Source organism: Monodelphis domestica, chromosome 5, assembly GCF_027887165.1.
Source record: "Monodelphis domestica isolate mMonDom1 chromosome 5, mMonDom1.pri, whole genome shotgun sequence".
In the NCBI taxonomy this organism is placed as follows: Eukaryota; Metazoa; Chordata; class Mammalia; order Didelphimorphia; family Didelphidae; genus Monodelphis; species Monodelphis domestica.
This window is the reverse complement of record NC_077231.1, coordinates 318,464,412-318,478,939: the sequence shown is the minus strand read 5'-3', so window position 1 is coordinate 318,478,939 and position 14,528 is coordinate 318,464,412. Positions and strand designations below refer to the sequence as shown.

Sequence of the window (14,528 nt, the reverse complement as noted above, 5' to 3'; positions counted from 1 at the left end):
TATTTATTGTCCGGCGGCCGAGGAGGAGAAGCTGGAGGGGCCCTACCGACGGCCGGCGCAGTCCGCTCAGGACGGTGGCTCCGGCCAGAAGAGTTGACGAGCCCCGGCCAGCACGCGCTCCGCTCTGCCGGAATGACCCGAAGCCGCATCCCCCCGATTTCAGGCTCGCCTCCACCTGCCCGGGCTCTTACCAGCACGCCATTTGCTAGGATGAGGCAAGAGGCAGCCTGTGGACGATGCAAATTCAACAACATTGCGTTAACAGGGTCTGTCTAAAGAGGTGGAAGAGGTTAGGAGCTTCCCCGAAGCCCCTCCGTACATCCTCAGAGGCAGATGTGGGACTTGAACCCAGCTCCGAGGAGGCCAAATCCCGAGCCATTTCCACATCCCTGAGCGGCCCCTGGCCGGCCTGTGCCTCGGCCTTGGCTGGATTCCTCCTGGAGGCTTGTGGCCGGCGGGGGCCACCTGGGGGGCCGCATCCCCAGCCTCGGCTCCGAGTCTTGGGGCTCCTGCTCTAGTAGGGTGAGATCGGACTCGGGCTTTTGTTCAGGGACCTAAATTCTCAGAAGCCGCCTCCGGCTCGCCGTGGACTGTGCAGAGCAGCGGTGGGGTGCCTGGAGTTCTGGGGATGTGGAGGTGGTTTGGGGGCCCTTCCGGGGGCTCCTCTCCCTGCAGCTCGTCCAGAGAGGCGGCTGGCCCGGGCAGCGCGCCGGGCTCCCTCTCCATTGGGAATACCCCGGCCGTGCCGTGACGGGCCTGGGCTCCGTGTGCTCTCCCCGCAGGCGCTCAATGGCTTCGTGCTGGTGGTCACCACGGACGCGCTGGTCTTCTACGCCTCGTCCACCATCCAGGACTACTTGGGCTTCCAGCAGGTGAGCACCTTCCCCTCCTTCCCTAGTTGTGAGTCACCAGAGGCCGGGCGGGAGCGCAGGGCCCGCCACGGAGGCGTCTGCCCAGCCTGCCCTCCTTACCTGGGGGCTCCCGCCAGGTCGGGTGGGTGGCGTTCGGCCCGTTCGGAGCCGATGTCAGACGGGGCAGCTCGCTCGGGCCGCCCTTGGGCCCCCAAGCCAGCCTCTGAGGCCTCCCCTTTGACTGGCCGGAGCCAAGGCTCGGCGAGGGAGCGGGCCGGCCAGCGGGCTTCCCCGTCCCAAAGGGCCGAGAGCATGCAGGCCGGGCACCCTCCGGGGTCCCAGCGCAGGACGGACACGCTGAGCCGCTCTGCCAAGCCCCACAAGATGGTGGCCGCCCCGTCGGGGCTGTGCTGTTGGCAGGCCTCGATCCTCCAGCACACGCGACGTCCTGGCCAGGCGATTCCCCACCACGATCTTGGCCTGCGCGGGTCGGGGAGGGGACAAAGCAGAGAGTTCGAGGATGGCGGCCTGCGCTGCCGAGGCTCAGACGAGAGGGCTCCCTGGGATGCTGGGATGGAGGCCTGGCGCGGGCCGGGCTCAGCCCCGCCTGGACGTCCTGAGCCGGTGCTGGCGTGCTCTCACTGGCCTTTGGCCCTGCAGCCGGTGGGCCAGCGGGGCCGTTGGGGCTCACCGGCTTCTCCTGACCGTTTCTCCCCAGTCTGACGTCATCCATCAAAGCGTGTTCGAGCTCATCCACACAGAGGACCGCGCAGAGTTCCAGCGTCAGCTACAGTGGACTCCGCTCGCGGGCCAGGCTGCGGACCCCGCGGCCCAGGGACAAGGTGGCATGATTCCCCGGGCCGTCGGGGCGGACGGGGTGCCTGCAGACGGGGGCCGGAGCCCCCCAGGCTCGCTGAAAGCCCTTTGGGCTGGGGAGGAGTTCAAGGCCGTTAGGGGGACGCCCATGGCGGGAATCTTGTCTCTGGACATGCTGACCTTCAGCTTCCGGCCCTTGGCTGGGCGGGGGGACTCGAGGCCGTCCGACCCCGACCTCTGAGATGGGCTGTGCAGGAAGCCAGAGCAGGAAGGCACCCAGCCTTACGCTAGAAAACATGGCGGGAGGGCGGGTGTCCGTGGAGGGAGAGCCAGCAGCCAGGCCCGGAGAGGGGAGGCCCCGGGTTCCGGTGTGGCCTCAGACACTTCCTAACTGGGTGACCCTGGGCGAGTCACTGGACACCCACTGGCTGGCCTGTCGACCGATCCACAGTATCGATGCTGAGGCAGAAGGTCCGGGCTTCATCTAAGAAGTGAGCCGGCGGGAATCTGGGGGGCCTCGTCCCACGCGCTGGCCGCCTCCCCTGGTGGGGCCTTTGGGGCAGATGGGAGAGCGCCCCCCGTGCTAGCTCTTGTTTGTGGATCGTCATCCTTCTAAGTTGGGGGAATGATCAGTAAACCATCGTTTTCCCGCCTCAGAAGGAGGGGATCGCCCTCCTCGGCCCCCGCCGCCCAGGGAAACAGGCAGCTCCGTATTCCGGGAGTTCTGCCCGCTGAGCTTCACGCCGTCTGTCTGTCTGTCCATCTCTAGAGGGCCCTGGCCTGGCCCAGACCGCAGGCTACTACAGCCCCGAGCAGCTTCCGGCGGAGAGCCTGCCCTTCCTGGAGAGATCCTTCATCTGCCGCCTGCGCTGCCTCCTGGACAACTCCTCGGGCTTCTTGGTGAGACTTTCTTGGGCCCGAGCCTCGTTTGCGCCTTCAGGTGGGGAATGAGGAGGCCGGCCCTGGCGGAAGTGGGGGCCCCCGAGGTCAGGGTGCCGTTAGGGCTGCAGGAAAGGCTCGATGAGGTGATCGTCCTCACAGTGGTCCGGACTGTCGGCTTCAGACACGTTTTTGTTACAGAAAATCCCCCCAAAGATCTTCCTTTGAGGCCCCTGTGATGGTGCGTTTGGGTTTTTGCAGCCTCCTAGAGGGGACAAAGGCTCTGGCTTTAGGGTCGCAGGCGGCGTCCTCGGCTCCCAGCGCCTCAGTCTTCTTCCTGCCATTTTCCAAGGCTGAGAAGACGCCGTGGGGCCTCGCAGACCAGTCACTTCCCCCCCAGAGCTGGTCCCCCATGGCAGGGTTCCTTTACGTTCTCGGCGGAGCCAGACTCTCTGCGCCTCTCCTGACAGCGGAGCGCCTTCTCCTCTATTTCTGCCCCGCGCCCGGCCCTCCCGGGCGTGCCGGAGCTCTCTTGTGCTTCGTGCTTTGCTCGAGGTCCCTCCGTCTGGCGCTCTTTTTCACGGGCTGCTCTTCTTTTCACAAGGCCATGAATTTTCAAGGACGCCTCAAGTTCCTTCATGGCCAGAACAAGAAGGGGAAAGATGGCGCGTGCTTGGCCCCCCAGCTGGCCTTGTTTGCCGTGGCCACTCCGCTGCAGCCTCCGTCTATCCTCGAAATCCGGACCAAAAACTTCATCTTCAGAACGAAGCACAAACTGGACTTCACTCCTACAGGCTGCGATGCCAAGTAAGCCGCATGTGTGAGGGGCCGCCCACGGGCCCGTGGTCTGCCCCTTCGGGCTCTGAGCTCCTGGGGCAGCCCCCGTCTCCGCCTAGTCCCCGGCCCACCGTCCTTCTGTGCCTAGGAAATGCCTGGAAGCTTCCTGGCTCTGGTCTCTCAGAATTTGGGGGAGTCCATCTTCGGGCAGGGCAGGGCCTTCTTGGGGCTCCCGAGGCCCCCGAGAGGATTCCTTTTGCACTTGCCGTGCTTCCAAAGATGGATAACTGGATCTGAGGAAGGAGCCTCGAGCTGGGATGCTCCAAACAGTCCATGGCGACTCTCGTTCCTTCTTTTAGTCTCCAGCCAGCTCCTTCCAGGCCGGGCTGTAAACGTGCCATCCAGGACTGCTTTTTTCCCCCCATCCGATCCCGAAGTTCCCCGTGCTGCCTGGGATTCGGGGGGGGGGGGGGGCTTCCCTTTAAGAGCTGGTAGCTTGGATTCAGTGAAAGCTGTTCAGACTGAGGCTGGATGGGGAAGAGGCCGCCTGGTCTTCCTCCAGCACGCGTCCCCGAGTTCCCGTGGCTCACGGGCGGCCTTACTCCTTCTCGGGCTCTTTTATCTTTTGAACTTAAGAGTTGAAGAACCCTCTGTGCCTCGGGGAGCAGGTGCCCCTCTCAGAGACCGAGGCGGGGAGCGGAGGGGGAAGGAGGAGGAGGGGGGGGAGGGGATCGGTCACGTTCCACTCAATCGCGCCACTCCTTTCTCGAGCGGAGCCTGGTTTGACGCGCCTTTTCTCTTACAGAGGAAGACTTGTTTTGGGGTACACTGAGGCTGAGCTGTGCATGAGGGGATCCGGCTACCAGTTCCTCCACGCCGCCGACATGCTGTACTGTGCCGACAGCCACATCCGGAGTAAGTGGGGAAATGGCAGACGGGGCAGGCTGGAAGGTGATGCCGTGAGGCTCTGGTTGTTTCCGGGGGGGGGGGGGGTCAGAAGGCCGGCCAGGTGGGAAATGGGGTCCCAGTCAGAAGGGCCTTGGGGAGCAGGCCCAGCACAGCCCCTGGTCTGGAAGGGGCCGGCGATGTTTCCTCCACACGGACCTGGTGACAGGCTTGAAACACGTCCCCAGAAGGAGCCTGTTCCACGGCCCAGAGTCCCATTGAAGGAATCCTCTTTGGCCCCTAAAAACAGTCAAATGTTCTGAGGAACACGGAGGTGGGAGCGAGGGGGGCGGCCCCGTGTCTGCAGGGCCCCGTGCAGAGGTTCCAGAGCCCCAGAATTTGAGGACGCGCCCCCCAGGGCCGGCTGTGGGGACGCTTGCAGAGGCTCTCAGAGGGCCGACGGGGCTCCGTGGAGAGCTGGACCAGCCAGGGAATGGCAGGATGGATGAGGAAACGGCTGTGAACACGGCTGTTAGAATCCAGGAAAAGAGGCCTGGATTGGGGGTCCCGAGGCTGATCCCTGCAACTTGGGCCTTGGTCTCCCCATCTGTAAAAGGAGGGGCTTGGACAGGGTGGCTTCTAGGTCTGCAGCCTGGGGTCCTGGGACTGGGCGATGGGCCTGTCGGCAGGGCTCTTCCCGAAGCCTCTGGTGCCTCCGTGGGAGGGCCGGCCTAGTTGTGGGTTCTGGAGCTGGAGATGTCCAGACCCTCAAAGTGTTCCTGAATGGTGGGAGAACCACATGCGGGGGGGGGGGGGGGTGCTGTGCTTGGGAAGGAGGCTCTTCAGGGAAGAAAGGGAGGAAGGTGCTTTGCCTTAGGGAGAGGCAGCCCGACTGCAGGCAGCCTCCACCTGGACAGGCTAGAAAACCAAAACCATTTCGGTTGCCCCAAAGGGCTGTCTCGGGCGTTGCTGCTCGGCTGTAGCTGGTCTGGGCCCTTCTCGGGGCTCAGATATTCACATAGAATCCCCGTCCTCTGAGGGCCGGAGGACTTCCTTCCCCGTGGGACCCCGGCTGCACGGGCTCACCGAGGCCGCCAGCTCCCAGGGGGCCTCCAAGGGACCCAGAAAATGCCCACCTTTTCCCTTGGGATCCGGTTTGCACCGCCGTTTTTTTCTCGTCTCCATGTTTGTCATGCTGGGAGCTCTGGGGCTGTTCTCCGGCGTTCCTGGGATCCTCTGCAAGGACAGTCAGTGGGTGGAAGAGCCTCTCGGGGGTCCGTGTCGACGCTCCGGCCATCGAGCCGACTCGGCCTCCTGAGACGTCTTTAGTTCCGTCTTTGACTCGCGCGGCAGGAAGCGGCGAGGGGGAGGCCGGGCTGTCGGCCCTGGACCTTCTCCCCGCACTCATTGGGCCTCCTCGCCTTCACTCTAGTGATCAAGACCGGAGAGAGCGGCATGACGGTGTTCCGGCTCCTCACCAAGGAGAATCGCTGGACCTGGGTGCAGTCCAACGCCCGCCTGGTGTATAAGAACGGCCGGCCGGACTACATCATCGCCACGCAGAGGCCGCTCACGTGAGCACGAGACTGGCCCTTTGGGGGGGGACCGGCCTCCGGCCAGAGCCGAAATAGAAATGGGATGGCGGGAAGGAGACGTCCCCGGGCTCGTCTGGGGCGCAGGCTGGCCCGAGGCCTCCAGTCAGGCAGCAAGCACGAAGGAATAAGCAGATCCCTAAGGAGGAGAGACAGACAGGCAGAGAGGGAGAGACGGGGAGAAGGAAGGAGACAGACAGGCAGACAGGGAGAGAGAAAACAGACAGGCAGACAGGCAGAGGAAGAGAGAGAAGGAGACAGACAGGCAGACAGGCAGAGGAAGAGAGAGTGAAGGAGACAGACAGGCAGAGGAAGAGAGAAGGAGACAGGCAGACAGGCAGAGGAAGAGAGAAGGAGACAGACAGGCAGACAGGCAGAGGAAGAGAGAGAGAAGGAGACAGACAGGCAGAGGAAGAGAGAAGGAGACAGACAGGCAGAGGAAGAGAGAGAGAAGGAGACAGACAGGCAGACAGGCAGAGGAAGAGAGGAGGAGACAGGCAGACAGGCAGAGGAAGAGAGAAGGAGACAGGCAGGCAGAGGAAGAGAGAGAAGGAGACAGACAGGCAGACAGGCAGAGGAAGAGAGAGTGAAGGAGACAGACAGGCAGAGGAAGAGAGAAGGAGACAGGCAGACAGGCAGAGGAAGAGAGAAGGAGACAGACAGGCAGACAGGCAGAGGAAGAGAGAGAGAAGGAGACAGACAGGCAGAGGAAGAGAGAAGGAGACAGACAGGCAGAGGAAGAGAGAGAGAAGGAGACAGACAGGCAGACAGGCAGAGGAAGAGAGAGAGAAGGAGACAGACAGGCAGAGGAAGAGAGAAGGAGACAGACAGGCAGAGGAAGAGAGAGAGAAGGAGACAGACAGGCAGAGGAAGAGAGAAGGAGACAGACAGGCAGACAGGCAGAGGAAGAGAGGAGGAGACAGGCAGACAGGCAGAGGAAGAGAGAAGGAGACAGGCAGGCAGAGGAAGAGAGAGAGAAGGAGACAGACAGGCAGACAGGCAGAGGAAGAGAGAAGGAGACAGGCAGGCAGAGGAAGAGAGAGAGAAGGAGACAGACAGGCAGACAGGCAGAGGAAGAGAGGAGGAGACAGGCAGACAGGCAGAGGAAGAGAGAAGGAGACAGGCAGAGGAAGAGAGAGAGAAGGAGGCAGACAGGCAGACAGGCAGCCAGACAGAGGAAGAGAGAGAGGAGGAGACAGGCAGATGGGGGAAGAGAAGACAGGCAGACAGGCAGACGGGGAGAGAGGAGACAGGCGGACAGGCAGACAGAGAGGAAGAGAGAGGAGACAGACAGAGGGAGAGGGGAGAGAGAAGGGGACAGACAGGCAGACAGACAGACAGAGAGGGAGAGAGATGCTGGGGGGGAGGGGGAAGTGCTCAGGCTCCGGCTGCGACCTGCAGGACTCCGGTTTGCTCCGATGCCCAGAGCGGTGCCCCCGGACGCTGCTGGCACTGAGGCTTGGCCGCACGTCAGAGGTGGCAGGGGCTGGCAGGCTCCGAGTCTGAGCGGTCTTGTTTCCTTTCAGAGATGAAGAGGGGGCCGAGCACCTGCGGAAGCGCAGCGGGAAGCTGCCCTTCATGTTCACCACGGGAGAGGCCGTGCTGTACGAGGTCACCTTCTTGCTGCCTGGGCCCCTGGACGCAGCCCCCGTGAGGCCCAAGCAGGGCTCTGGGCCGGGCGGGGAGGGCGCCGCAGGGCACCCCTGGGGCCAGGGGTCCTTCCACCCCACCTCCATCCTGGGCTCGGTGCTGCGGCAGGACGAGGCCGTGTACCTGTGCCCTCCGGCGCCCCGCGCTGCGCCCCTGGACAGGAGCTTCGGGAGCGAGATGGCGGAGGACCTGCGCGGCCTCATGTCCGGTGACTGGCCCGGGGGGAGTGCGGACCTCCTGAAGCGGGAGCAGGGCCTGTTCTCTCACGAGGCCGGCCTCGACCCCCCGGGCGCCCTGGCCGACGGTGGGCCCGGTGACCTGTACGGCATCATGAGGAGTCTGGGCCTCGACTTCGAGGATCTGAGGCACCTGCAGCGGGAGGAGTTCTTTCGGACCGACCTTTTGGGAGGGGATGACATGGGGGACATCGACCCAGACCTGACCGACGAGATCCTGACCTACGTGCAGACGTCCTTAAACAAGGCTGCGTTCTCCCATTCAGGGCCCCAGCAGCAGGCCCAGAATCCTTTGCAGCCTCCCCTCCAGCCTCAGTACCCCCTGCAGCAGGCCCAGCCTCAGCAGCCCATTCAGCAGGCCCAGAATCCTTTGCAGCCTCCCCTCCAGTCTCAGCACTCCCTGCCACCACGGCCGGGAGTCCCTCCTCAGCCCCCCAACTCTAGCTGCATGGTCCAAGAACAGTTGCACCAGCAGAGATGGCGGCAGCAGCAGCAGCTTTGCCAGAAAATGAAGCACCTGCAAGTGGGCGCCTGGAAGCCGGGGGACCCCGAGCCCTTCCCTTGCCCTCAGCTGGAGCCACAGCCCTACGAGGTCCTGGCAGGCCTGACGGATGCCGAGCTGCCCTACAAGGCCGATTTTGGCCCGGGGCCCTACGCCCAGAGCTTCCTGCCCTGCTCTCAGCCTCTCTTTCCCCCAACTGCCCGCCTGGACCATTTAGACTTTCCAATGGAAGCTTTGGACCAGTCTCAGTACCCAGCCTCACACCTGGGAGACTTTGTCAGCTGTTTCCAGGAAACCCCGGGGCCTGGTGGCCCTTCCCAGCCCCCCCAAGGAGCCCCCCCGGGGTGTTACGCAGGTGCTGTCTCCATGTTTCAGTGCCAACCCGAAGGCCAGGCTTCTAGCATGGGCCTGGTGCCGTACCACCCACTGGGCTCGAGTCAGCACCCGGCCTTGAACAAAGTAAGTTGTCTCCTCGCTTCGTCCTCTCATGGGGGAGTCCTTGGTGTGGGTGGAGGGAAGGCAGTGATGCCCCGCTCTGAGCCCCAGCCTCGCTCTGACTGGGCCCTGCTCTGACTAGGCCCTGCTCTGACTGAGCCCCAGCCTCGCTCTGACTAGGCCTCGCTCTGACTAGGCCCCGCTCTGACTCTAAGCCTGCTCTGACTCTAGACCCTACTCTGACTCTAGGCCCTACTCTGACTAGGCCCTGCTCTGACTCTAGGCCCTACTCTGACTAGGCCCTGCTCTGACTCTAGGCCCTACTCTGACTCTAGGACCCACTCTGACTGGGCCCCGCTCTGACTAGGCCCTGCTCTGACTAGGCCCTGCTCTGACTCTAGGCCCTACTCTGACTCTAAGACCCACTCTGACTGGGCCCTGCTCTGACTCTAGGTCCCACTCTGACTGGGCCCCGCTCTGACTAGGCCCTGCTCTGACTCTAGGCCCTACTCTGACTCTAAGACCCACTCTGACTGGGCCCTGCTCTGACTCTAGGTCCCACTCTGACTGGGCCCCGCTCTGACTAGGCCCTGCTCTGACTCTAGGTCCCACTCTGACTGGGCCCCGCTCTGACTAGGCCCTGCTCTGACTCTAGGCCCTACTCTGACTAGGCCCTGCTCTGACTCTAGGCCCTACTCTGACTCTAGGACCCACTCTGACTGGGCCCCGCTCTGACTAGGCCCTGCTCTGACTAGGCCCTGCTCTGACTCTAGGCCCTACTCTGACTCTAAGACCCACTCTGACTGGGCCCTGCTCTGACTCTAGGTCCCACTCTGACTGGGCCCCGCTCTGACTAGGCCCTGCTCTGACTCTAGGCCCTACTCTGACTCTAAGACCCACTCTGACTGGGCCCTGCTCTGACTCTAGGTCCCACTCTGACTGGGCCCCACTCTGACTAGGCCCTGCTCTGACTCTAGGTCCCACTCTGACTGGGCCCCGCTCTGACTAGGCCCTGCTCTGACTCTAGGCCCTACTCTGACTCTAAGACCCACTCTGACTGGGCCCCGCTCTGACTAGGCCCTGCTCTGACTCTAGGCCCTGCTCTGACTCTAAGACCCACTCTGACTGGGCCCCGCTCTGACTCTAGGTCCCACTCTGACTGGGCCCCGCTCTGACTAGGCCCTGCTCTGACTCTAGGTCCCACTCTGACTGGGCCCCGCTCTGACTAGGCCCTGCTCTGACTCTAAGACCCACTCTGACTGGGCCCTGCTCTGACTCTAGGTCCCACTCTGACTGGGCCCCGCTCTGACTAGGCCCTGCTCTGACTCTAGGCCCTACTCTGACTCTAAGACCCACTCTGACTGGGCCCTGCTCTGACTCTAGGTCCCACTCTGACTGGGCCCCGCTCTGACTAGGCCCTGCTCTGACTCTAGGTCCCACTCTGACTGGGCCCCGCTCTGACTAGGCCCTGCTCTGACTCTAGGCCCTACTCTGACTCTAAGACCCACTCTGACTGGGCCCCGCTCTGACTAGGCCCTGCTCTGACTCTAGGCCCTGCTCTGACTCTAGGACCCACTCAGACTGGGCCCCGCTCTGACTAGGCCCTGCTCTGACTCTAGGCCCTACTCTGACTCTAAGACCCACTCTGACTGGGCCCTGCTCTAACTCTAGGTCCCACTCTGACTGGGCCCCGCTCTGACTAGGCCCCTCTCTGACTAGGCCCTGCTCTGACTCTAGGCCCTACTCTGACTCTAAGACCCACTCTGACTGGGCCCTGCTCTAACTCTAGGTCCCACTCTGACTGGGCCCCGCTCTGACTGGGCCCCGCTCTGACTGGGCCCCGCTCTGACTGGGCCCCGATCTGACTGGGCCCCGCTCTGACTGGGCCCCGATCTGACTGGGCCCCGCTCTGACTAGGCCCTGCTCTGACTCTAGGCCCTACTCTGACTCTAAGACCCACTCTGACTGGGCCCTGCTCTAACTCTGGGCCCACTCTGCTTTTAGGGCCATCTTTCTGCCACGTGGAGGGAACCCTCTCCTCTGGAGATGCAGGCCCCAGGCCTTCCCAGAGGCCTTCACCCCTAGTAGGCCAGGAGGCCTCTTACAACATCTCCCAGTGTTGGGGCCCACAAAACAATGGAAAAGAAATCCCTGAAGGTGACCCAGAGGAATCAGAGAAGCTGCTCTGAGCTCAGCCCAAGCCTGCCCCTAATCCTCCCGGAACCTTAAGGCCTCACAGGGGCCCTTTGTGATGGAGGCGCGTCAGGCCTTTGGTTCTCAAACACTCTTTCCCCATTTGGGGTCACTGATCGAGCAGCTTCGCTGAAGACATTTCTGACCAGACACTCATAGAGGCGTTTATTAGGGCCTCCTGCAGAGGGGCAGCCCTGCCCCCAGGGGGACGTACTGGCAGACACACAGAAGGGCTGGGGGCCAGAGAGGGGGAGAGGAGTCTGCACAGCCAGGGAGCGTCTCCGAGGCTGGGTTCAGGGTCTGGCTCACTCGCTCTCTGCCTCGGAAGCGGGCATAGTACCGGGCACGGATGCTACATGTGCCGCTCTGCTGGGGACTAGCTGTTTTAGAAGCCGAGTCCTATGGCGGGGCACAGGGCCGGCCTCTGGGGAGGGAGGCCCCACGAGGCGGCCCTTTAACCAGGCCCCGAGCTCTGCGGGGCCAGTGAGGGTGGGAGAATGGCGCAGTCCCAGGGAGCAGCCGTCACTGGGGAAAGATGGGAAGGGGATGGGGGCAGAGGCTCATCCTGGGGACTGCTGTGAAGGCTGGCTCTGGTTAGAGCAAGGCCTCCGCGCAGGCCTCCGAGGCCACTGGCTTCCCATTTGATCCGAGCCCAGCCCTCCCCTTCAGGGCCTCCCCACCCCATGGCTCCCTTCTTCCCTCTGCTCCTCTCCCAATGTTTTCGGGGCCCTTCCCAAGGCTGCTGGGCCTGGTAGGCCACCCTGGGTCTCTGCTGCCCCTCCCGCCTTGTCCTCTTCAGCTCTCCCGCCTCTCCCGCCTCTCCCGTTGGCCGGGAGCTCTGGCCCCCTTTTCCTTCTTCACAGAATCCTGGGGGAAAGCTCCCGCTCTCCTCCCCTGGCCTGGACCCCGACCACCGGGCAGCCCTTGTCCTTGCCCAGGCCAGGCCTCCCCCGTCCTGCTCCCGGTCTCAGTCCTCCAGGCCTCCCTCTGTCCATTCCTCCCTTCCCACCGCTTGCTTTCAAAAGCGAGGAGGCTGAGAGATCTACACAGCCCCTCTCCGTCCCTCCGACCACTGGGGAAGGAGAAGCAGCGGCAGGGAAGGCCCCGGGCCCAGAGTCAGACGGGGAGGCCCTCGTTCCCCACCTGACGCCCGCCCTCTCCTTGCAGTTTCAGAATGGCTTCAATGGAGGCGTTTTAAGCGAGTCCTTCGCCGCTCCGTTCAACAGTCTGAGCAGCTCTTCGGCCACCTCCTGTGTCCATCCGGCTGAAGCCAGGCCCTTCCCCGATATAGCGTCCGGTGGCTTCCTCTGAGGCGGGCCGGGGCGGGTGCTGCAGGGAAGGCCGGGGGAAGCCTCGGCCGCAGCCCCGCCGGGAGCAGCGAAAGGAGAAGCAGCAGCATCTGTCCCTCCGGACCAGCCTCCCCCAGCCTCCAGCACTGAGAGGGGGAGGGCCAGAGCATCCCCTTCCTCCTCCGGCGCCCAAGTGCCTCTCCCGGAGCCGCGGCTTCCGTGCGGTGCCGCCAGCACTTCCCTCTGCGCCATCCCCTCTCCTGGGCGCTCCAGCCCGGCCTTTTTCAGGTAACAGAAGATATTTATTGAAAAGAAAATAAGCGGCCCGAGAGCCGTTTCCGAGACTCCAGTGTTCGCCGCGTGCCTTATCTCCGGCGGAAAGACGCCTCTTAAGCGAACACAAGCAACGGCCTTCGGCCAACTTATTCCTCATGAAGTTTGTTTTCAAATGGTGCGTAGAAGCGGCCGTGGAGGGGAGGACGACTGGCCGGGCCTGGCCGAGGCTGGGCGGGCCCCAGACCGAAGGAGGCTCAGTCCTGGGACGCTTGGCTACGCCGGGCCAGCGTTATGAGGGTCACCCTTGGGGTGGTGATGGTGGTTTTCTCCTCTTGGAGGATGGTTAGCACCGAAGCCACGACATTTGGTGTCCCGCGTCGTCCCCGGAAATCCGGGCTGTGCATCGCTGGTGGAGTGGAGAAGGCTGCCCCGGCCCACTGTTCAAGCTCTTCCGCAGGAAATACGACCGTCCTGTCTAACCTGTTTAGCCCAAAGATGTTGGAGCACCCGCGGCTGTCTGTCTGTCCGTCTGTCTTTAAGGAAACCAAGGAAGGTGCTGCTCCCATCGGCAGGAGACGGCGCTGTTTCTGGCACATCCGCAGAGCGAGGAGGACCTCCGACGATCTACAGAGAAAAAGGCTTTTCAGGCAGAAAAGGGCCGAGCGTTACTCCAGGAGGAAGCACGGGATCGGATCGGCACAAACATTTCATGACTTTTCAGCCCAAGCTGTGCTGAAATTCAGGGCGGTGACCCAAATGGCTCCTTATTTCTCCATCGAATCTAATGGAAGAAGCCACCGATGTGCCACAAAGGTGTGAATGGGGACAGCGTGAATGTTGATCTGTATAAAGAAAGCTGCTCAGATTTTATCTTGAGAATAATAAATAGTCGTTCACGCAATGCACTTTGTCTGGCTCGCCAAAGGAGAACTGCTCTCTTCCCCCTCGAGGAGACCGGATTGTGTGCCCGCCGGCCTGCGAGGGCTCCGAAGCGGCCTTGCTCCCTCCCTGGCCAGCCTCCCAGCCGGAGGCTGGGCTCTGCCCGCCTTAGTCACTTGCTATTTAACATGTGGAGTTTTGTCTTCTTATTTCCCTTGAAGTAAATGTGTAAATGATAATATATGGAATAAAAGAATTGCCAAGCAGGCCTCGTCCTTTCAATAAAAGCCCCAACCCTTTTTTCTGGGCCCCAACGTCCTGGTCAGGCTAGAGCTCCTAATAGGAAGGCCTGGCCGGGGTGAGAGGCCTTCCCCCAGGGCTCCAGGGCTTCTGCTTTGGGCTTGTACCCAGCAGCCTGCAGGCATCCCAGCCCCCATCCATGAGGATACAGGTGTGGAGAAGGGAGGAATCCCTCCTGGCAGACTGAAGGCACCAGGAAGCACTGCTGGTGGGGGCGCAGGGCCTGGACGGAAATATGCCTTCTCCCCTTCCCCCCACCCCCCAGCTGACTTTCTCCTGGAATAGACAGGAAAATACCAAATGTATACAAAGTAATATGGCTGCTGGGCTCAGCGTCTGCCCCAGGGCAGCCTGGGAGGAAGCTCAGCTGTCCAATAGCCAGTCAGGAGGGAATTTGAAGTCTGTCTGGAAAGATAAAGCCAGATGAAGGACGTTAAATGTAAAACAGGAGCCTGCAGACCTGGAGTCGTCGGCCTCCCCCTCGGGATGGCAGCACCCAAGCACCGGGCAATACCCACACCAAAATGAGACATACCAGACCAGGAAAGGACCAGGAATCCAGGAAGAAGCCACAGCGAGGGAGTGTTGCCATTAGGCTCCTCAGAAAGGCCCCCAGCACCCTGCATGGTCCAGAGAGCAAAGATCATGGCACCCAAGTGCAGGCCTCTGCGAGAGCGCCTGCTGTTGTCCCCATTTTACAGATGAAGAAACTGAGGCAAGCAGAGGCTCTGTGACTGGCCCCTTCTGTCACAGTTCCTCCATGTCTGAGGCCAGATTCGAGAGCAAAGAGAGACATGTTTTAAAGAAGCAAAAGAAAAGGCTTTCCAAAGGACCAGGCCGGGATCGCCAGATCCCGTAAAGAGCAAACGTGGGTTCCCCTTGTAGGCGAGACGTGCCATTCACACACCTCAGAGGCCTCAACAAAAGGCTTTTTCTGCCCAGACCCAGCATCCTTTGCCCGCTGAGGC

The 14,528-nt window shown here is 62.2% G+C and overlaps 1 protein-coding gene across 1 annotated transcript; it reads left to right on the top strand.

The window, feature by feature from the left end:
- Positions 1–236: 236 nt before the first annotated feature.
- On the top strand, positions 237–13,526 carry AHR (aryl hydrocarbon receptor). Its single transcript, XM_056800682.1, has 9 exons — positions 237–443; positions 522–872; positions 1,570–1,693; positions 2,437–2,567; positions 3,151–3,353; positions 4,129–4,238; positions 5,641–5,782; positions 7,327–8,647; positions 11,984–13,526. The coding sequence occupies exons 1-9, from the start codon at positions 237–239 to the stop codon at positions 12,125–12,127; spliced, it is 2,733 nt and encodes a 910-aa protein (XP_056656660.1). The 3' UTR covers positions 12,128–13,526.
- Positions 13,527–14,528: the final 1,002 nt, after the last annotated feature.